General features: G+C 32.2%; 1 protein-coding gene across 10 annotated transcripts in view; it reads left to right on the top strand.

Annotated features, from left to right (window-relative positions):
* Positions 1 to 3,285: 3,285 nt before the first annotated feature.
* The window catches only part of LOC123865645 (dystonin), a 168,551-nt gene continuing 146,417 nt past the window's right edge, over positions 3,286 to 25,419 (top strand). For 8 of the 10 annotated variants that reach the window (XM_045906816.1, XM_045906814.1, XM_045906812.1 and 5 more), the window contains exons 1-2: positions 3,286 to 3,379; positions 15,395 to 16,201. In XM_045906816.1, the coding sequence (XP_045762772.1) occupies positions 15,985 to 16,201 (217 nt within the window). In that variant the 5' untranslated portion in view covers positions 3,286 to 3,379; positions 15,395 to 15,984. The remainder of the gene's footprint in view (positions 3,380 to 15,394; positions 16,202 to 25,419) is intronic. The other 2 variants (XM_045906821.1, XM_045906823.1) reach the window with 2 other exon arrangements.

The following is a 25,419-nucleotide window of genomic DNA, read 5'->3' as shown; positions in this document are numbered from 1 at the left end:
ATTCCAATCCATAATAATAAAAGTGCATCGCATGATTAATTTTTCTGAAATTATATGTAATCTGTCCAACGATAATATAATTGGTTTTTCATAATTTTATAGTTTTTTTTATTCACTATAGGTAAGCGCTAGACCACAATCACACCTGATGGAAAGTGATGATGTGGTCTAAGATGGAACGCGTTTACCTAGAAGGTGCCTATTCACTCTTGTTTTATCTAGTTTCACCATAGTTATTTGATTGCCATTTATTAGGCAGTGAGATGGCAATTTTTTTCAGTAACTCGATTGGTTTTACGATCCAATGCACAAATATAATTTGATATGGAAAAATAAATTCCCCTCTAGCCAGCCATCTTCTTAAATTTTTTCAACTAGTCATGCAAAAATTTGTGTATCATGTAATTCAATTCGCTTAACATTAGATGACTTGTTTTTAGTAAATCACTGTTTTAGGAGTACTAGTCACTTGTTTGTTACAGCTAAGCAAACCTGTTATTCAATTTTCGTCCCATTTCTGTCGTTGCAACACTGAGTAAACTAGTAATCACCATAGTGACTAAGACGCGTAGGTCGTAGGTACTAATCATTCTGGCTATTAATTCAGCGATTCTTTACGTAACCTGTTTCCTTAAGGCTGAATTTAGCAATATGTATTTCAAGATAAATTAGATCAAAACTAAAGATTCGAGAAATTATCAACTTTCAAAACAAAAGAGGAATTTGCTAGATCTAATACAGCTACTAAAAGTTAAGGAAGCCGATAGACTAATGGACAGGATTTGTAAAGCTTTTTGTGTTGCAAAAACAGTCTAAATAGGAAAATATTTCGAAACTGTCTTAAATATATAAAAACAAAGTAAAACGTGAAAACATTCTGTGTTTTTGCAATTTGCAATAAAAATTACGCCCATCTGATAACTGTCTCTTCAGATAAATTTCAAAAATCTAATCAAGTGACTGGGTACACTAGTAGCCATTTTAGATCTAAAACTTTGCAATCTTAATTTGTAATAGTTTTAGGACATACGTACTTCGATTAAACATTTCACGATCAAGTCAAGAGTTAAGACATCTGAAGGCAGTTTTTTTTTTCTAAATGTCGTGTACATAATATAATCACGATGGTACTAATACAGACAGTTTACCTTTTCTGGACTAAGTTATTTGTGTAGGAAGACAGGCGTGTAACTATAATCAGTAAGGCTGCAGTGCTAGCGCATAAATTTCTTGCTAATTGCCACCTACGAGTATAAACAAAGTCTATCGTTGATTTTATTTAAATTATGCAAAAAGTGCCTCAAGTTTCATTAAGTAAATTTATGCTTTAAGTGCAAATGTGGTAGTCGATGAAGTAAGTAATGGAACTAATCAGTTTGATCATAGAGCGAACTGGTAACTGGACATTGCTATTTTAGTGAATTGTCAATTAAACATTTGGGAAGGAAATACTTAACTGTTTAACTGTTTAATTGTTTTACAAGTCCGCAATTTATTCAGAGAGTATCAACTTTACTGTCCAAACTGCACTTACTCGTACTTTTGTGTAGAGACCGATCATATTGGCAACGATTTTATCGATCACCAACAAATCAGGCTTTGAATTCCACAGTCAAAAGGTTTGTCAATAAGTACCTAGCCATTATATTTCATTAATAGTCAGGAAACATTTATTTGTTAAGAAATTTCTGTAATTTTTTATTGTTTTAGGATCACAACTCTACGGTGCATTATTATTATTAGTCTAAACTAATCAGGTAAACGATTTACGTGACAGAGATTAAAATCACCATATAAAACAATCTCATTGGATTTAAATTCTGGGTCGCATAGCACTTCCATATCCAGCATTTCAAAGGTCGGCCATATAAGTATTGTATTCAGTTTAAAAATAATTATTGAAAAAAATGTTATAGTCTTGTAGGAGGTAAGCTGGTATATTTGCGAGTAATAGATAGTTAATCAAGTTATTCCTAGAATTTCCATAGAAGTTATGTCCCTCTTATTAAATAGACTTATATGGTTATGTTTAGATAATTGACAGAAACATGTTTCACGGAAATCATAGATTTATGGCATTTATCTAATTTCAAATCAAGTTCCTATCTTAGTTGTTTTAGTACTAATGAGCTGTAGTTATATCTGTATGGTATATCTAGCAGCATTATAGGACATATTTAATTAGGAGTGTATAATAGCAGAGCTGTTTTGTGATGAAAATATTAAGGATCGAAGAAAACTTGTGTACGATGCACGCGTGAACTGTAAAGTTTATTAGAAGAATACTTAGCATTAAAATCATCAAACAATCTTCTGAATTTTGCCTTACCTTATTTGTGCTGCATTCTGACTCAACTTCTTAAAAGACATCTGTTTTCTTCGTAATTCAATGACATCATCTCATGGTCATATTCCATTAATAATATTGATACAGGAAAAAATTATTTATTAACAGCTGACCTAGTTTTGCTTCTTTCCAGGATTATGATACAGCCAAGAAATACTAGACCTATTTGCATAGTGACCTTTGCGGTTATCAGGAATATTAACAATAACTTTATTACTTCATTCGTTTCTCATAATTTATTAGTAATTGAAGTTTTATTATAAACTGTAATGATTTTTGCAATTTTGTTCAACTTTTGTAAATAATTCAAAATTTATCAAGAGAATTCTCTTAAAGTGTTATGGTACAGTTTTGAGTAGGGCCTCCTATTTCATGATGTCTTCAGCTCTGGTTCTGGTTTGGTTTGTTGTTGATGATGTGTCATTCATGACTATTCCTTGTTAATTTCAATTTATAATCTTCGAAGTAATGTCTGTCTTATAATATTGAATGCTCTTTAATGATAGTCTTTAGATTAAAATGTAATTAGAAATTATTTCCATCATTAGTTCTCTAGCTTTATGATGGAGAAATTTCAAAAACGATTTGGACTATGACGATTCTTTGACTTTACGAGATAATTAACTTTTCAAACAGTTAGTACTTTTTCCTACAGTAAGTACATTTCACTCTCGAATTTTCAGGTCTCTATAGGACTTAAGATGCCGTAAATTCATTTACAATGCTTACACTAAAACAATAATTGAAAGGTAATAACAGCTTCTACACTGGAATCTGTTGCGGAACTTAAAAGTAAACACCTTTTCCACCTACTGGCTATTGAGTCACCGGCATACAGCAACGACCACCTTTATCCATTGAAGCCTCTATCGCGGAACACACAAACACACACGTGCACAAACGCGCACACAGATAGCGGTTCAAGCCAGTTTGACATTTCTCGTCCCAGTCAGTTGGCCGAAGCACGGCGTCGCGGTACGATTGCCCGCCATTTTGTTTACGAAATTCCGTGCATTTAATTAAAAATAAACCGTACGTGACTAGTGATGTGTGTGTTTTTAACGTTTTACGGAGGTCCGAAGGTTTCTTTTTACAATGCCATGAAGGAGCTTTGAGAATTTGGGTATTTCCAACGGTTTTTAAGTAAAAACGTATTCGCGTCATTTGTTTTTCTTCTAACCTGCCATGCCGAAGGCGGCTCAACGTAATGCCACAAATGATGCAAATTACAATATGATTAACAGAATTTTGGAAAGGTTTGATTTAGGATTTCTACCTAATCATTGTTAATATCAAAAATAATAATTATAATCTAAAATGTAAAAAGGGTTAACAAGTCAACATTCCAAACGGGATTAGGTTAACTAAAGAGTTAAAGACATCAACGCAACGCTGTGTTCTGAAATATTTTGTTTTAAAAAAATCAGTTAGGTCATTTGGTACTGATTATATCGAAGCTTTTTAATACACATATTTACAATAATAAGTTATACTAATTCTAAGTATTTATGTATTTTTATTTAACAAACAAAATTACTTAGTACGATTTACATATGAAATAAAATAAATTAATAACGAATATATACTGAATATAAATGTAGTGAAGTATTTCACACGTTTCAATGTATTTATAGATGTGACATAATGTGAGACTGATGAGTTAAGAGAGGTAAATTAGTAAATACAACAAAGTGTATCTACCTACTTGGTTTACAATATTAATGCAACGTAAAAAATAATTTAAAGAACATGTGTAAATTGCTAATAAAATATATAGGTCCTTAACAAGACACGTTTGTTTGAGATTCGGTATCAACATTCTACAATCTTGAAGAAAATGTTCCTAACTAAGGGGAATCGACTTTTAGCAATATAGGTATAATACATACAAATACTCTTATTGAGCTTATAATCGTATAGTCATCTAAATAAATCTTTATTCGATATTATGCACTGTAAATGAATAAAATTATACTGTCAATACCATATTCATAATTATATATTGGAGGATAATAAATGCCATAAAGGAAGGAAATAATTTTATGAAATTAATCACCTAGTACACTTTATTGTCTAACACTAATATTATAGGTCATTTTATGAGTGTAGTGTATTTATTAATTTGAACATCTTTGACTGATCAAAGATGTTCTTTAAAATTGAGTTTGCTTACTTCATTCTGAAATGAAGTAAGCAAACTCAATTTTAAAGTACTTACTTCGAATCACATTATGTTTCAATTCAATACAATTAAACATCGAAAATTTTCTGACTCACTGAAATTGCTTTGACGATATCGTCAGCAATTTCAAGTACATTCATGACTTATCAATTTAGACCTTATCCATTTCTATACGGATTATTGTCTATTTCAAAAGACACGTTAAATGTTTAAGTAAATATCTTGATCATAATCTGAGGTGTTAGATTTTATATTGTGGTCTAGTCTAGAATAGATTTATACAATAGGTTTTAGTCTAATCTATATCCCACAACATTTTTAAACATAAATGTCTCCACTTTTAACCTTGAATCTGTACCTAAACTACAAACAAAAAATACTTAATCATTATGAATGTCCCGTCCTGTCCCGTCTGTCTGCTTAAATACTGAATTTTCATGACCCTCATCAAATAAACTAAAGGGACAAAAAGGTAACAACTTTTTGCTGAAGTTTTTTTGTTACTTTATCTAACAACAAAACCGTGCCGCCATGCGACTGTTTTACGGTGCTATGCCAAAACCAATTAGATTCAATAGGTAGTTATATAATGAAATGATAAGTCCATAATTATCTACACTGAAGGATATCCGTACATTTCCGATTTTTATCTTAAACTCATTACTCGTTACTCTTAATCTGATAAATACTTACTTATCGCGGTCAACTGCAAAACCTGTAGGAAGCAACCTTCCTACTACATACTTTACTTTCATGTATATTTTAAATTTCATAATTGAATTGGGTAACCTCGAGTCCTTTATTATATTTCAAAACCGATCAAAAATATGGTAAGTAATTGAGAACAGCAAAGTGAATGAGTGATAAATAATTTCATTCATATCCTTAATCGGACAATTTTTAAACCCACGTAGTACATAATCATATACAAATACGGATTTTTTATGACACATAAATACGTCCTTTGCAATGTTGCCATTCGCAGATTTCAGTCTGGTCCATAAAATTGTCCGACAAGCTTAAAAAAATGTCAAACTGACTGCCTTTAATTATTATGAATTCAAAACCTACATGAATGTAAGCTTTGTGCAATAATATTTTGTGATTATGAAAATTACAAAATAACTGAACAATTTGAATACTTGTATTTTATTGTTTGTAGTTATTAAATAACTACTGAACTCAATGAAGTTTGATAGGTACTGTGATTGTAAAATGCTGGAGTCATGACTCCTAAGAGACCAGAGTAATGCAAGCAGCAGCAAATGATCGATCACAGAAGGAAAGAGTAAAATATCCTATGTGCAATGACTTGCCCAGTCTTCACATCGTCATAAAGCCTAAAATGACCACGCATAACATATTTGTTTCCTTATTTACAAATATAAGAGAGAAAATAAGGATTTCCAGATATCTTAAATTAAAAAGCAAAGTTACAAAATCTATCCACATAAATCATAGTTAGATGTTAAAAGCTTGCTAAATTAAATGTAATAGTCATTTAAGTCTATCGTTAAGCATAATGACTCAATAAATGATCTATTTTAATACACCAAGCAAGATAACAAAAGCGTTATAACTATTAATAAGATATTATTTAGCTATTACTCATACGTAATAAATGCATTTACTTAAAATGATTAGTAAATTATTCTCTGATCTGTTACATTAATCTAATAAATATTTCAAGCTAAAATGATGTGACGGTTTCTTAGGTTTTAATAAACTAACCGGATTCATTTAACTTATATTTTTTTAATAGTAATTTATAGAACAACACCAAGGTAGTTATATTAAAGATATTTTCTCCAAAGCGTTTCGATTGTAGGAACCTATTGGAATAATTATTATTATAAGAAAAGTAAGAGTATAGTCTAGTTTTAACTATGCTACCAGGTCATCTACAGATTTTCGAGATTAGCAGATTAATAAATATGTAATTAAAAAATAGCATATTAAATCCGGTTACCTATCAAGTAAAGCTTAGGTACAACAACAAAATCTACTCCATATTGTGATATTTTTTGTAACCACTATTGAATTAAAATACATATATTTTATTTTTCACACTGCAATGTTTACTTCTCCATATTATAGGTAATCAATTTACAATATGACTAACTAAATCGTAAGTTGAACAGATTGAAATAACAATAAACCTTAGAGTCAGCCTCTATAATGACAAAAAACAAACATTGCGACAAGAAATGGGAGCAATACTTGTTAATATTAAACAGCATGACATCAATAGTGCTGTTTGTATTAGTACTTTCATTGCTGGAGGCTCAAGCCGGCAAAGGTGATCTACAGATACTTGAGGTGAAAGGCGTAATTGAACTCAGCTGAGAAGTCATAAAAAGACGCAAAGCTTCCTTCGTATACTCTTCTTGAAAATTTCTCAGAAATACATTTATGTTAACCAGAGCTTACATTTTATTAATAGTGATTTATGTAGCTACAGCGAAGTTATTTAATTTATAATAAAATGAACTGGATGGATAGATTTTTCAAAGAAAAATTAAAGATATTTTCTCCAAGATATTTCGATTACAGGAACTATATTTTCCAATAAAAGGTAGAAATGACTTTCGATTTATTTATCGTTAGCAAGTTTGCGTTTTGATCACTATCAGCCGATAGCATGAGATTTTGCAGTCTAACCTGTAAGAGGTGTGGCAGTTATATAGAATCAAACATTTAATTGGCTTTTACCCAGCATGGTGCTGAAGTGCAGCCTTGCCGGTTTCTATTCAAGCCGCAAAAGTCAGAATTTCTATATGCTTTGATGAACATTTGCTGTGATGTAGGTAGGTACTCGTAGTTATTAAGACGCAATTATTTTGTTGCAGTTGTGCATGCGTCTTCTTTACCTACCTTTCATTATTTGTATTTGCTTTCACTAAATTCAACTTTTGACCTCCAATTGGCTATATTTTCATTGCGTGGGCAAGGCACATTAAATTAGTTTCGAAGGAATATAGTGAAGCCACTACGAAGCAAAAATATTTTACTAGTGTTTGATTATGAAATTATGACTAACTAATTTTAATTAATGTATAAGTTTCACTTTATAGTCTGGTCAAATTATTTATTATTATTTATTAACAGGGCTCTCTCCGTCACTCGTTTCCACTCGTTTCATACAATCGTAGTTCCAATTTCATTTGAATATTAAGCAACCAAAGTCCATGATAATTTGCAGACATATTCTAGAAACTAATATCTGTGTCTGTGGTGTTTTAGATTTTTCTAAAAATATGTAGTTTTAAAATTATAGGGGCTCAAAGATTTGTATGAAAATTTATAAGACCGCGTAACTTTGAAACCGAATATTTTAACAGAAATCTGGAAAACCACAGACATAGATATTAGTTTCTAGAATATGTCTGCAAAATTTCATGGACTTTGGTTGCTTAATATTCAAATGAAATTGGAACTACGATTGTATGAAACGAGTGACGGAGAGAGCCCTCTTAAATATTATTGTATTCAGAAATATTTTTAGACAAAACCGTGTTATACATACCAAGAGACAAAACCAATATTCGTGATCTGTCACCTTGACCATCGATACGGTTCTGAGTTCGAGTAAAGCAAGTAATATTAAACCGCACAAAAGACGTCAAAGGCAAGAGCGTCTCTGGGTTTCGTTACTCCGCTGACTTCAGTTTCAAAATAAAGGAAACAATCAAGTAAATACTTAATCTTGCAAGATAATATCATAGCAGTGATGCTTGAGAATGTGATGACGTTTTTTAAACTTCAACGTACGTGCTGTTTGAATATAGTATATACTGAAAATATTTAGTGCGTGAAATATTTAAAAAAATCTTATGAAAAATTGTGAGCACTTTCAAACCGAATCGAATATCGAAAACGCTTTATGGGTTAAGATGTTCCGTTACACGTATAAATACTTTATTCAGATTGATCTCTCTTTTTATCCGGCATTAAAACGCAAAGGTTGAATTTATTAGATTCACGTATCAATGTACAGTTTAGACGACGTCGCTGATGCAGCGGTGCCAACAATTATTGCGAGCAATTGTCTTAATTTGAGATATTTTAAATTTCCTGCTTTATTGGCCAGCAAAAGTAACAAAGTCATGAAATTGTTTCTATGAGATGGAATATTGCTAAGTGCCATATTAATAGAATTTTTTGTATCAAATTCTACTACGGTTTTGAGGTGTCAACCGTACCTAATTTTGTAACAATTGATCTTTAGACTAAGTATAGATTTGGTTGTATTGTGGATCGTTAAGAGGGCTCTCTCCGTCACTCGTTTCATACAATCGTAGTTCCGATTTCATTTGAATATTAAGCAACCAAAGTCCATGAAATTTTGCAGACATATTCTAGAAACTAATATCTATGTCTGTGGTTTTCCAGATTTCAGTTAAAATATTCGGTTTCAAAGTTACCCGGTCTTAAAAGTTTTCATACAAATCTTTGAGCCTCTGTAATTTTAAAACTACATATTTTTAGAAAAATCTAAAACACCACAGACACAGATATTAGTTTCTAGAATATGTCTGCAAAATTTCATAGACTTTGGTTGCTTAATATTCAAATGAAATTGGAACTACGATTGTATGAAACGAGTGACGGAGAGAGCCCTGTTAATGAAACCGTTTAACCTACGTCTTACAACAAAGCTATCATTGCGACGTCGTATTTCAATTTCCCGTGTCAAATTGTCTATTCGTCGATCAGTGCGTACCTACTTAGATTATTCTGCGTGTTTATCCCGTTAAGAACCGGTCTGCGTCGTGAATGCTTGGCGTGCCTTGCATCAGTTGCCATTTAACTATTTGCTCCCTTTACCTTATGCCATATGTTTAATATTTAAGGAAATGCGTGTAACAACAACAACAAAAATCATTAAATTCATTATATTTTTCGCATAACATTGTACCCTTCTCTGTGGAATATCGGCATTTGCTGTTTTCTTTTAATAGTACTGGTACTTTTACTGGTACCAGACACCTTTCTACTTTTGAAAGTCTTATCAGTTAAATGACTTTGAACTATTTTACTATCAGTTCTGTCTATGTATTTGGTAATCTTTATTACTATTAGGCACATGTTAGATTTAATTTCTTTCTTTTGCGTTAATTTTATGAATACTCAGTCTAAGTATCTTGCAATAATTATTATTAAGGCATTAGTCTTCTTCACATTTTGAGCCAAACAAAACGCAGATAGAATAATGTGTCGTTAAGCTATCTTTGAGATAAAATATATCATGCACATTTTCTTTTTATATTCTTATTTGATTTAATGAATTAATGAACTAAAGAATTGTTTTCATGACTCAAGGATTATGACTATTTGGATGGGAATATATTCATTACAAAGAAATGCTTCAAAACCATGAAATTAGCTTTGCTAAACATATTGTACGAATTTATCAAGGTCTGCATATTATTTAAATATTTTTAGCGTTCTCGTGTGTACTGTATTTTGCAGACAGAAATGTTTTCCTGCATTGGTGATTATATTTTTATCACAATGATGAAATAGGTAGATGAAACCTGACGTACTATATTGATTTGCTATAAGGTAAGTAATTAAATAAATTATAGACTTAGGGACTTGGTCTACCAAGTAAAAATATTTAAAAAAGATCTTTCTAAGTATAACTAGTGTTAAGTTCATATTATGTGCGTAGGTAATCTACATTTCACGCGATTTTCAGTGGTTTGTTATACAAAATTTATTTTTGATAAGCACGCCAAAATAATGTAGGGCGAGATTTGAGACAATGAGAGGCATTAAGAGATTTCACTGCATGGTCATATAACGGTAACCCCGGTCAATGGTCAAATAAATAGGATTACGGTTCATACACCCGAGCTTCTTCGTCTTGGACCACAATGGCCCATCTGTCTTGAGAAATTAAAATTATTCCCACGATAATTTCTTTATTGTCTTAAACTGTTATAAATTAGGGATGTAACTTTAAATTGAATCATAGTAATGAATGACAATAATTTGCCTGTAACTTAATAAGTTTTATTGATATAAGTACCTACTTGTTCTTAATCATTTCAGTTGTCTTCAGTTTTGAGTACACTTCCAATCTGTCCATCAATTATAAGCGCTATATTTTTAAACTAATAGATTAAATTTTCTTACCTATTCGTGGTTATGTATGTATGTACATATGTACCTATGTGATTTTAGTTTCTTTGCACTTACCTCCACAATGGCGCAAGTTCATAAGGACATAAGCGTGTAGTAGGTTATGACTTTAAACACAATATTATGTTAAAATTATTTAATAATAACATCTTAAATCTTAAAATCACGACAATCACATCGGCGAATTTAGTGTAATGCCACCTGAAATATCTAGAGATAAAAAATCCATTAAATTCTTAATTCTGGGTGTTAATGTTACCAAGTGTTATTATAAGAAATTGAGGTACCTAACTCGTTTAAGTTCTATATCCAACATCAACAATATCCACTCGTGTGAAGGAAAATTTATAATTGATATTATTCTGAAGCACTAAAAACCGCATCAAATAATGATTCTTTTATCGAGAGCCACTATGAAATATCAAATTACGATCTATAAGTATTACTTATCATGTAAAAATGGATTGATCATTTGGTCAAATACGATGCGTTTTTTGTCTGTCATATGAGAAATAGTTAAGATGAGGACGTTGACCTATGCGGCAATTGTAAATCTTCGATCGCAATCGGATTCAACATTTTCAATGTCAATATTTTAAGCATCTGTGCGCCTACTACTATGCCGTGCATTCTGCAAGTCTTTGGATTTGTTTATATTGAGATACTTTGTGAAAAATGATTTAGGTTGTAAATGATAATTGATGTCCATGTAGTGCATAAGTAAATAATAACTGTCATTTTGTAATTTTACTAAGATCAAGTCTCATGCCGGTAGTCTCAACTCAATTCGGCGTCTTTTTCGATAGCAACTAACTTCGCTAAGTTTGGCATAATTGCCTCTGCATTTACACGGTGAGACAGACTCGCTCAAGCGTCTGCGTCGCGCGTATTTTGTTTTCAATATGTCAGACTACATAAAGCTGAGTTTTTGTTATTATCAAAAATACATAGCTTTACTCCACTCCATCTATTTGCGCTGTAAAAACGCTTCGAAGAATTTAATATTTGTAAACGATTACGATTGCTTGATTACAATTGCGTCGTTAGCTTGAGTTGTAGACAGGTTGCCTGGTCACACGGTGGAGGTAAACGAATGAGCTCGATACCAGTCACTGTGTCGATAATTACCTGATTTTTAACTTGAATGCGGGGAAAAAGCTGTTTTTCCAAAGTTAGAAATGATGCATTTAATATGTGTATGCTAAAAATATTCATTTGGAGAATACTGGTGAAAAAGTAATATTTGAAAATTGAGTTCAATTTTTTCAAAGAAATTAGGCCACTGGCCAATATGCATGATCGGTATTATCGGATGATTTCCTTTCTGAAGGAATTTCTCTGTCCTGACTGTCGGATCTATCCACGCACAGCCTGTACCACTTGGGTTAGATACTTTAAAAGACAGGAGCAGTAGGTTCCTTTTATGACGTAGGCGCTCAATAAGAAAGGATTGGAAATTCCATCACTAAGGGGGTTAAATAGGGAATGAACATTGGTATGGAAGAAAAATTCCACTCCTCAACGATTTTCAAGAATTCTACTCCATTGAAGTCAGTGCTGATCAGTTGTTTGTCTATGAAACATATCTACCGAACTATTTGAAAAATTGTTCTTATTATATCATTATTTTATTAATGAAATCCTAGAACAGCGCAGCTTGTTGGTTCATTCATGTTTAACAAACGGCTCAGATGTTTGCAGAACATTAACCAGTGGGTCAGCTAACGTATTATACAACAAAACAAACACTATGTGCCACTGTTTGAGGAATAATGCTAGTAACGACGTTGTAAAAATAATCTAGATATTTGCAAATATCTTTGCCGGTATGCTTCCATACGCCCCTATATGTAATAGTAATATTATTATCTTATGCCTACAAATCTTTTTATTCGTATAGGTAGATGTATAAATAAAAATAATTTTTTGTCCGTTTGTTACCCTTCATCTGAGTCAATAATTTTTTTTACAATTGTTGTTGAGACTTGCGAGAATGTTTCTGACATGTACCAACATCGTACCTACAAGGCAGGTAGGTAGAACGCGATTTATACGCCCCCTTTAACTGAGTATTAATAATTATGTCCTTATGATGACCCAATACATTTTAGCTTATTTTCGGATTGTCTTAAAAGAAAACATTAAAGTAAAAAAAATATGTAAAATATTCTAGTAATCCCAAAGTATGAATCAAAGTCGTGAGCCACGTTTGTTTATGTACCTACTAGTTAAAAGTTAAAACTAAAGGCTTCTAGTGCGGTTTTTAACAAAAAGGTAAAGGTAATACTTACCTACCTAATTATGTCCTAAATATTACAGTCACATTGAACGCGGACGAAGTCGCAGGAATCAGCTAGAAAGCCAAAAAATTTGCAAGAAAATGAAATAGCTAAAATGTACCCATCATAAGTACACAATGAATTACATGTAATTTAAAAATATGCCCGTTTTCCTCAGAAGAAATTGTACTGAACATTCATAATGCATGTAAAAGCTGCTATTTGTATTTAAAAGGATAATGGAGAATTCGAGACTCTCAAACATGAAGGGGAATTAAAACGAGTTTTCAATAATAAAAGAACTTAAGTCAGAATGCTGTTTGCGTATTCCCATTCGGACGTTCAAAATCAGCCAAGGTCATGCGACCTTCGCCCAAAAAAATATAATCACGTTCGTGGGAATGACCATACAATGGTAACATACATGGTCTCTTTGTAAGCGTCAAAAGTAACAGAGTGCATTAGTTCAATTTTGGCATAGAAAATCTTATACTAGCGGATATCCGACGTGTGCTACTAGGCTAAAAAAATGTGCTTAGTGGTCTTAAACCAACCTCGCATTATTGCCTTCCTAATGAAACCGGTTTGGTTTGTAACAGACATAGGTAGAAACAATGTTTCTGTATTATGTGTTTTAATATGTTTATTGGTGTCTAAACTCTAGAGTAAAAACCTGCCAGATTGAAAGTAAATAAAAAAATATTGTGATAATTATTTTGCTTCATGTTCAACGAGTGATAATAACAGGTAATTTACAAGAGAAAAATGCGAAAGCTTTGTAATACTATTTCAAAAACTCGATGAAAATTAAATTAATTTAGGTATTACTGTGTTTTAATCACTGTTATAGCAAATATAATCAGATATTTTATAAAACTGGCCTTTAGTTCTTAATAAATTAAATTAATAAATAAAACGCTACTCGGTTCGTTCCGCCTATGAACTCGCTTACACGCAGTACCAACAAGTCGCTTGTTAAGGTCAAACTTTGGTAGCTGTTGTCTGGCTCTTGGTGCATTGTTCTGTTGTCGAAATGGACGTTTTTAATGCGATTTAGATTCGTCGATTCCCAAGATGAAATAACTTAAATGGAATAGGTATAACGTCTCATCAATTCTCAATTTTTAAAACTCTAAATGTTACGTCTCATTAATTTTATATGCAACGATATTGTAGGTAAACTACAGATTTCAAAATTAAATCTGATAATAAGGATTAATTGGATCTAATAATAATTAGGTCTGATAATAAGGTTATCAATAGAGTGGTTGTTGTTTCAAACACTATGGTTGAGATCTTTATCGTTTAGATCTTTTGATTGCAATAGGTACTTTTTCGTTATGTTCAAATGTGACTTTGTATAGTCAGCGAAATGGAATACAACGGTCACCGAAATTGTGAACAATTTTTCAATCAACGATTGTTCTTTGACCGGCAATTTTGTAATAAATTGATCAACCGATCTTAACGTTTTTTTAGATGTTACTAAAATAACCTGTTGTTCACATCTGCGTGAAATAGGTACCTACTTGTATTCTAAAGCTATCTTTCATTAATTTTAATAAACAATCTTGCTCTTGTTTTTAGATTATGTATTAAAAAACTGTGAAATAGCTTACCTGTCCCTTATTTGCAATTTAGAGTCTTACATTTTACTCATCTCCATATTAGTTAACAATTTTATTACATCGCGATCGGTTCAATTAAGTAGGTACTTATAATAATAAGTTAATGAAATTACGTGTACATGTATTTTAAGTACATATTATTTAAGGATAATAATCAACCAACTTTGTTATCAAAATGTATTCCTTCAATTGACTGACAATTGACATCATCAGGTGACTGGTGTCTGGTTTTCTTTAACTAAGTATGACATGAATTCATATAACTTACAAACTCATTTAGACTCGATTTTTAATGTCTACCAAACTCCAATATTATAAAAAACTTGTCTTTGTGTGTCCTTGAACCGTGTCGCATTCTGCTGCGTTTATTTCAGACTTACTAAGTGGAACAAACCTTATACAGGTAGTTTAGAACTCGTATGGCTGGTTTCAATTTTACCATTTGTTTTGTATTTTTTCTTTATATCATTTGGAATACGATGGTATGCGAAACTTTTTTTTTACGTTTTCTCCAGAGCTTTACTGATTTTGGTGATTATGTTTAAAATGATAATATTCTTACACGGCCATACTGCCAGATATCTAGCGTTATTTAGAAGACTATAAACCCCATGTTCTCAATTATACTTGCATCATTTGTGGCGTAAATTTTGGGGACATTGATTTATCCTAAAATCCATCCGCGACAAACCTCTATAATGACATCATTATACCTCCGAAAACGTTAAAAACAACACGTATTATTAGCATGGCTATTAAGATCTCTAAAGAATCCGTAAATTCTGATGTGAACAGTGTTTTGTCCCTACAGGTTTCCATAGTTTCGTTATTTATACAAGTGTATACGAAAACTCATGTGAAAACCCAGAGACAATTGGATGAGTCATATTGAACAGTGGATCGAAACGAAAAACGAATTTAAAATTAATATTTAAAAGATACGAAAAAAAGAAAGTAACCGAACATTCCATACATTAACTAACGCTTAACCAATATCGTTGCCATATTAACATTTAACAAGCTTTTGTAATTATAAGTGAAACTGAAAAGGAGTTGTGAGTAATCGCCTATAAATTAAGTGAAAAAAAATTGTGTCAAGAGCAAAAAGTGTGTGTCAAGAGGTCTCAGCAACTTTCCTTTTGTGGAGCCGACTGGGTGACATCGGTTTCAATAAAATTGTGGAGGATCGTTTAAAACTGACCTCGGCAGTTCTCGGGCCCATTGTGGAGGGATTTTGGCGGATTCCTTCATAATAACTCGCGACTGCACCGCGACAGAACGATAAAGAATCTCGAATTTAAATTAACCGCTGACCTCTTCGGAACTTTAAAGACCTTAATTATAAAAACATTGCGTTAAAAAGTGTTAAAAAAATTGGTGCTATGAAGTGAGTGCTTCAGTATGTCAACACAATCATATTACAAGGAGCGCCTCGGGTTCGACCCGCAAGAGGCTATGCAGGATGGCGTCAACGGCGGCTCCTACTACGAGGGGCCTCATCAGTCGAAACGCCATCGTGGGGAATCTCACCAAAAGGAGAGCCACGACCAAGTATATGAGGAGAATTTGACAAAATTTAAAGGTACAACTTGTTGGGACTTCTTTATTCAACAGTCAGGTTCGTGGTGACGGGATTATAGAGAATGCGTGTGTGTCTTGTTTGATTGTTTTTTTAAATATGGTATTGTTTTCATTCGGTGATTTATTAATGTTGCAGTTTGTTTTCGTTTGAAATAACGAATGTAATAACTGACTATTTAGGCATTTGCATAACATTGCTAATGAGATTTTTGATGTTACTAATCAGATGTTATTTGTTTTTGGACCGGTTACGGTTGCAAGAAAAATATAACATACTTACTCGGTATAAAGAAGTAAAGTTTGTCGATGTAGGGGGTAATCTCCGGAACTAATGATCCGATCCTGAAAGTTCTTTCATTGATAGATAGCTACATTATCCCGAGTGATATAGTCTATAAATTACGCTAATGTAGTCGCAAGAAAAAGCTAGTGGTGAGGAAAATTTTCTAGTAAAAATAGATTTTATTCCTTTCTTGAAAAGAAAGTATCTACGTTAATTTTGTATTATTAAAACAACGGAATTTCATCACGCACCGTTAAAGGTACCGATAAGATTAATACCTATGATAAAGATAAGTCGATAGACAGATATTACGTTTGTAGTGGGTGATAACGCAAGCCGTTTTTTTGTACGGCGACTTCCGTGTAAAAAGAGGTTCAATGACTTTGTTCCTTTGATTAGAGCTGGCACGTTCGATGGGTATAGAGTTATTAATTTTTTTAAGATCAATAATTGAAGAGTTAGCGAATAAAACGGCGTAGTTACACTTCTAATCAAAATACTTTTTTAACCCCCGACCCAAAAAGAGGGGTGTTATAAGTTTGACGTGTGTATCTGTGTATCTGTGTATCTGTGTATCTGTGTATCTGTGTATCTGTGTATCTGTGTTTCTGTGTATCTGTGTATCTGTCTGTGGCATCGTAGCGCCTAAACGAATGAACCGATTTTAATTTACTTTTTTTTGTTTGGAAGGTGGCTTGATCGAGAGTGTTCTTAGCTATAATCCAATAAAATTGGTTCAGCCGTTTAAAAGTTATCAGCTATTTTCTAGTTTTCTTGTAGAAAAGAAGGTTAGATAACCCTTAGGTTCATAATATTCAAGTGTCAATTGACAAATGTCAAGCTGTCAAGATGGACGTTGCCTAGATATACATAATTATTTATTTGAAAATGATTTGTCGGGGGTGTTGAAAATTTTTAATTTACACTTGTTTTATTCTTTAATGCGAACTTTTTTGGCCCTTGAATACAAATCTGAAACCATTTCAAAGCAAACCAGCCTAAAATTAAATCTTAAGTTCAGGATTCCGATGAAATTGGTACAAGTACATTAAAATACAAAAGCTTTTCTCTAGGTTTTGGCTCCTCTTGTAAAATTTAATTCTGTGCACTTATACCGTTTTGTTCGCTTCTTAATATAATCAAAGTAAGTAACAAGATATTTTCAATGTCTAAGTCTTTTTTCAATTCAAGTTGATAAAAAGATCACTGATTACGAGTGCAGTATCTAAGTTACGAAAACGTTGATTTAATATTATGTTTTAATACCAACGTCACATAGAAGCAGAGGTTAGAATATTATTTTCAAGTATTTAAGATGACATAACTATATAGTAAAAAACTTTGCACACATATTATCTAATACTTAATCTATGCACACATAGCATAGTACACGTGCTACATGTTGTTTGAATGTATTTGCTTATTTGAAGCTGGATTTATTTATTTATTTATTTATTTATTTATTTGTACCAGAAAGTTGTAACAATATAAATAAAAGGAAAGAAAAAGTGGACAGGGAAGCACTTATCTCTATAAGAGATCTCTACCAGTGACCCTTGGCAGTGCGAGAGGTTGTAAATGGAGTAGAATAGGTACAGCAAAGATAGACAGTAATCATGAAAAATAAAAAATAAATATAGTAGATATTATGTTATAATATATACTTACAAATATTTATATATTAAAATAGACTTACAAAAACATATATACCTTAATACATAAATATATACTTATAGTCATAAATATATCTTATAATATATACCGATAAATATATGTAAACAATATGTTATGACAGAGAGGAAAGATAGTGCTGTTTCAGACGAAGTTTGAAGGTGCTGATGGAAGGGTTATTTTTAAAAATACTGTCAGGTAGTGAGTTCCAAAGGCGAGTTGCGAGTACCGTAAAAGATTTAGCATAAAATATAGTGTTGTAAGGGGGAGCTGCAAGTGACTTTAACTTGACACACGAACGCACTGGCATCACCCGAGGAGCGGCTTCGTTGAAGCGCTCACGCAAGTAAGAGGGGGAGGATGAATTTAAAATCTTAAAGAGTAGCGTGAGAATATGAGTATTCCGGCGAAGTCGAATAGGGACCCACTTTAACTTATTTCGAAATTGAGAAACATGGTCGAATTTGCGCAATCCGAAAATAAAACGGATGCACAAATTCTGAAGGCGATCTAGTTTATCAAGCAGCTCCTCGGTTGCATCTAAATAGCAGACATCGGCGTAATCTAGGAGAGGAAGCAGAAGAGATTGTGCGAGTAAGATTTTAGTTTTAAGAGGAAGGAAATTCTTTATTTATCTAACATCAGAAAACAAGTAATCTTTTATTTGAGCTTTAATGTAATTACCTACTTGCGTTATAAAGCTACGTGACAGATGAAAGACAGAGAGACAGACACAAGTTGCCTCGGCGCCTTCAATATCAATTGTGTTAGATTGCGCTAATCAACCGATCCGTTGCGGGTCAACCGATCAACGATTGAGGTCGAACGTTGAGTATACCGCTTAATTGATTAATAAGTATATCACTATCAAATAACGTATAACCGCAGGCTTACAACTGGTCAAACTAAAGTCTAACAATGTTTGTCTCTATCCCATATTTCATCTTACGCGCATCTCCAAATTCTTCTATTTTACCTTCCGAATTACCATTCGAAATCTTCCAAATTACCATTTGGTCATACATACCTAAACAACGAACACAAAATCAAAATATTTTTCATTCGATTAAATTTTACAAGTACTTTTGAATCGTCAAATGCATCTACCACAGGTTCAGAATGCCTTATTATACACGTACCAATAATTCAGTCGGTGATTTATTAAAAGACTTGGACTTAAAAACAAGATATCCGAACGATCGACCTTAGTATTTAGGGCTAGGTTAGGTGAAAGGAGCTCAGCCTAACATTGTGACTAGTTGTTGGCTGGAATTGAACAACTCTGTAACAGTAGTACAGTAGGAATTCCGATGTACAGAATTGGGTCATCAATAGACTTGTTATAACTGTAGGAATTGCTTGTAAATATAGAATAGAATAGAAATTATTTATTTGCATAGTGTGTGTTACAAAAGATGATATAATATGATTACAAGGTTCAACACATTAGCCGTAGTGGCGTACAAATATTGTGTTAGTTATACCTACAATTTTTAAATGCATTTTTTGTAGATTTTTTACATGCGGTTCGTTAAATGAAAAAAAAAACAATTTAGACATTGAAATTAAAAAAAAATTAAAACGTACAATAGAAAAAAAATGTCAAAACCGAATAAGAAATTAAAAGCCAGTCATAATCATGGATCATAACCAATGAATATATATAAAATACTAGGGTATACAGATGTCAAAAATCAAATGAAAAATATATCTTATTATACCAGTGATCTCATAATATGTCTTAGATTTCAAAAGATCCCGTTCACCTGTTATTTTGCACTCTGAGGTTCACTCATACTATTATTTTATGCATTATCAATTATTGTATCTTACAATGTTTATTAACTAGATTACGTAGATATAGGTATTTGTTACGTGCGTAGGTATGTAGGTGTAATGTTAAGTTCTGAAGATAGATCTACGAGTTAGGTACTTAATATTTAAACGAAGAACTTGATCTATAATTTACACGTAGCTATACACCATTTGCATAGTTAACGAATTCTGATAATGATCGAAGTCAAATGTTTTAGTCATACATATATACCTACTTACCTACCTGTGGTCAAAGAACTCTCGCCCTTAAGTGAGTTAAAATAAAAGTGTTTAGACTTTACGTGCTATAGGCTGTTATGTGCGATAAAATTAAAACAAGATAATGTATTTAAATAGGCAAATTTGCAATTAGGTCATTGTCGAGCGTTTACTGTAGAATAATTCTTGTCACGGCAAAATTAGGCGTTTAGTGTGCATTTGCCTACTACGATAGACGAATGCTAATGGGTAAATCACGTTTTAAATTCATTTAAAGATATACATATATTTAGAGCTCAGTCTTCATTGTTTTTTTTTTTATTTACCTCAACTTCGTCGCCTTAAAACTCGTTTGTTTTTAAGATTCTTTATTTAAAAAGTTTTACAAACATATTAGGTACTTAGGTAAGTAATAATTATTTTTCATTTTCAAGACGATTACTTTAAACTTCTGAAAATCTATACCTTAATTTGTTGTCAAGTTTATACACCCCTTAATGTGGATTACGGAATAACCCAACAAAATCCTGGAATTTTAATACTTACTTACTTACTTTACACGATCACTCGAAATTAATAGAATTATTGAAGCTATAAACAATTGGTTAATTTTATACTTACTACGCTAATCACCATCTATAATAATAATAATAATAATAATAAGCCTTTATTTCCCAATAACATTAATAATATAATACAATTTTAAGATTAATAATATAATAAGATTATTTTATTTTATTACAATAGGTAGATATGCTTTATTAGTTCAGTTCATTGAATTCTGTTACTATACATACTGGCAAAAAATAATACCTACATAGTTAAGTGTTTTGTTAATCAAGTTCAAATCGTGATAGTATTTTATCATCAGCTGTTTGGCATAGTATATTATGAAACTATTGATACATAAAATAAACAATAAATTACTACTTTCTTACAATAAATTATACAGTTAAAACCAAAAATAGTGAAAAAGCTAATTTATTCTTTATTCAGCTATGCTGTTTTTAATTATAATTCTTAACTTATTAGGTACATTGTTGTCAAGTTACGATCATATTTTAATACCACTTTTGTAATAAGTAGTTTTGTGATTAGTAGGCCTAAATGTACCTTTTTCTTTTTTCAGAATCATAATCTATGTTTGCCTTTACAAAGAAAATATAGTAACTAAGAATGCTTTAGGTGTATATATATATTCTATATAATATTCATTCATTCATTAATATTCATTCATATTAAAATTATAAAATGTTACCTATAATAAAAGTTACAGCAAAATGTTATAGTAAAATAATAAAATATCGAATATTATATAGAATCACCATCTATTGACATGAAATAAATCTTTAAATCGTAACTACATGTACATGCAATGCCATTCATTAAAAGGTGCGCAATCAAGTGTGAATCCATTAACTGCATTTGAATGATCCATTCATCTCAATTAGAGTGGGTGGACTACACTTCCTAATAACACGAAGTCGTTGGTTATTGTATCAAGATAGGATGCCGTGGATATCCATTAAGGTTCCATTAATAGTACCTTCCTATAGTTGTTGGTACTAAAAAAAACGAGTCGAAATCGAAAAGTGTAAGTATAGATGTAAAAGATTTGCAAAACTACCTATCTGCACTTTCTAAAATCAAAATATTTTTATAATCGCGTCTACTTTTCACACTCATAAAACATTTTATCATTATTGAAGACCTGCATTTAACGCCATCACAATTTCGGTTTACAAATAAAGATCCATATCAACGGTTTTACGAGTAAATCAAAGTTTACTGGTGCGATTGCGTAAGTTTACTTCGGGATCGGCTTCAAGCGACATCATTGAACATCATTGATTGTAATATGATTTGATCGAATTTTTTACACCATAATCGATTGCGATTGACATTTGTCAATTGAATGATATTGCGAAATAAACGACGCGATCGTGTGAACTGACGAAGCGTGATCGATTCAATAGCAATTGAGGCGTGCGTTGCACTCGCAAGTGCTCTGTTTATGCACTTGTTGGGTCGATTGGGTACAATCGGTTGCAAATTTTATAGAGCAATTTAGAATCTTCTAAGTAGACCTCTCTCGTTCCAAATATATCTGGGGGTGGTCCTAGGTCATTCTGAGTCGTTTAAGAGATCGCCTTATTTTTTAACGCGAGTGTCGAGTGTCGAGTCTTATTTAACACATTTTTATCTTTCTACATTTATATATCGGGAGCAATTGCTTACATGACGTCATGAAAAACCAAATGAAAGGGAAATCCAGAAAGGCTACCTACCTATCCTTCAATTTCATTTTTATAGGGATGGAACTGTTTGTCACTGTAGAGTGTAGACCAAACATAATTCCTTTCTTTCATTGTCATTTCTTGTACATAAAATTTAAATTACTTATAGAAAAGCAATTTCGGTCGTACCTACTTGCATTTGTGGCGTCTAATACTTCAAGTGTAAAAAAACGTAAGCGTATTTCGCAATTCACTGTACCAACTCCTGGCGCCAAAGTGGGTTTGTTTAAGTACATTGCCCGTTACTTATTTAAAACCATATCAAAGGGCCCTTTCAACTCGAGTATCGGTCAGGGAAGTCTGAACTTGCCTGTGCTAAATATTTTAATAATCTTAACCTAAATCTAAATCTTGAAAGTAAGTTTTAAAACAATACTATGATTTCCTACATATGGAATAATTTTTTAATTCAGATACAAGTTAGCCCTCGACTGCAATCTCACCTGGTGAGTTTCTCACTCACTCTGGTGGTAAGTGATGATGCAGTCTAAATCCATTTTAGACTGCATCATCACTTACGACCAGGTGAGATTAACCTGGACGGAGTATCGCAGTTTTTATTAAATCCATACTTCTTTGGTTTCATGTAAAAAGGATAACACTAGGTTTAGACGTCTTTTGATAAACCTGTTAATGTAATTTTTGATAAACCTAAGGCAAATCCTGCCGGTTCCGTAATTTTTGATGTGTACCTACTTAAAAATTGTTAAAAATTTCCTTAAAGGGTAGGTAAAACACTATCAAAAAATTATGTGTGTGTAATTTGTTGGTTAACGCAATGTGCTTGTATTTATGTTATTGTGATGGTACGGTGTGATCGTCTATACTAGTGGTTAAGATTAGGCATTATGAAGAGATAAATAAGAAATAAACTCAGCTGAATTATAGAAACACCTAGGTATTTAAGTCATGAGTTATTTACAAGTAATTCATTGGTACAGTACGTTGGGTGAACACGTAGACTTCTCGACCAGCTAACAGGTTTACACGGATTGAATTATAAAAAATTAATGTAAAATTTCAACTCCTCAAAATAGATATAATGAGTGGAGAGATTTGCTAATTTAGAACGTCCTGTTAGTGTGGAAAATCAGTTGATACGTGTATTTGCCTTATTTAGGCCATCGGTTTGAGACCAACCGGCATTCCTCAAGCACGGGGGGAGCCCTACACTGAAATCTCAGTCTTTTAGCATTGTTATCGGGGCACAGCACTTGGACTCTCCTATTTCGCTGCGAAGCGTTTTCAATTTGCCTAGGTACGGAAACCTAGGTTCTTTTCAATGAGCTCTGGGCTCGCCCCAAAACCATGGTATTTTTGTATATTTATATATTTGTTTGATTGATTGTCAATAAATTGGCCAATTTATTAGTTCGGAGAGTCCAGCTGTATAAAGACATGACGTGTTTGCTTTGTGCCGGAATCTCGCTGCTGGTACGTCACCAATCAACCATGTACCATATAATATCAAGCAAAGGAATTACAAAGTACAGCAAAACTAGTATTTTTATCTATTCAAAAACTCGGTGATTCACAAATTCAGCTGGCGTCGGTTTTAACAGATAATGTTACCTAAAATGCTGTTTGGGAAAGATCGGTACACAATAAAAAAAAGGTACCTACCTGCCTCGCCATCTGCCCTCTGGAGGCAGCGTGTACTCCATTGTCTCGTTCAGGGTAAGTAGATGAAATTTAGCTATGACTCGAAAGTAAAAGGTCCCTTTGTCTTTAGCCTGAGATTCGAACCCAGCCAATATTATCTTTAGTAGTGGAGAGCATTCTTGGTAAATTAGGTACTAATCGTTTTGTGAAAATAAAAGTATAAGGAAAAACCATCGTGAGAATTTCACATAATGGTATAAAATACCATATGATGAAGGTAAACTTGATCGAGAGTTCTCTATGAAGTCCGCGCTCAGTAGTGAGCCGGTGAAAGCTGTTCATGTTGATGAAGACGATGTTTATACCGCGGTAGCTAGTAGTTTATAGCACACCACCTTATTTTAGCTATTGAGTAATTTTTCTACCAAATCTATAATTGTAACGACAAGTGTCATTCCATCAGACTGCATTAGACTGCTAATTCAATTTTATTCCCTATTTAATGCTGAATAAGAGCTAGTATTATAAATAGGTGCACTGCTGAAAAAAAAAACCTAACCTAATTTTTACTTAATAATAGGAATTGTGATTGGTAAATAGGTCATATGAGAAAATCTTAATATTGGAGCTCAAGTTAGTTCGATACATGGTTTCTTCGTATCTTTGGCTTTGTTAATATTACAATACGATAGTCTAGCCTCCAAACAAATTGAATCTCCATTATTAAATGTCTAGGAAAATGTATCTAAATATAGCAAATAAAAGATGATAGTTATACCCAAGTGCATTTATTTCTGGTAAATAATTGTTTATTTACTCATACAGTTGAGTATTTAGAAAAAAAGAAGAGAAACTGAATTTATTATTTAGACTGGGAATTAAGTAACTTTATTACATTAATTAATTCCCGGCCGAATATTTGCTTCCTAAGCCATACTAATTATTGAAAGGGAAAAGCAAATATTCAAACAAAAAAACCCTTTCGGCTTTATATAATATTATGTACACCATTTTATCTAAAATACACACATGCCCACATAATCAATAGAGATATTATCTATAATTCTTACTTCTATAATAAAGTAAATTTTAAGGACACACATTATGCGTAAATTATAATATATTCATTATTTATTCTAGATATATTTGAATCCTAGTTCCACAAAGAGAAATGTCCCATTTCTATAATTTTGGATGCAAATCTAATAGTTATACACAATATTGTAACACCTCCTAATATCCAAATAATAATATCATCTCTAATTTAGTTTGTAAAATAATTCTTTACTCAAGATTTTTGGAACTGATTTTCAAATAATCTAGTTTAAAATTAAATGTAAATTAGTACATCACCATATATCAGCTTCT

Source organism: Maniola jurtina, chromosome 5, assembly GCF_905333055.1.
Source record: "Maniola jurtina chromosome 5, ilManJurt1.1, whole genome shotgun sequence".
Taxonomy (NCBI): Eukaryota; Metazoa; Arthropoda; class Insecta; order Lepidoptera; family Nymphalidae; genus Maniola; species Maniola jurtina.
The sequence above is the reverse complement of the archived record's forward strand: the minus strand, read 5'-3'. Positions and strand labels throughout refer to the sequence as shown.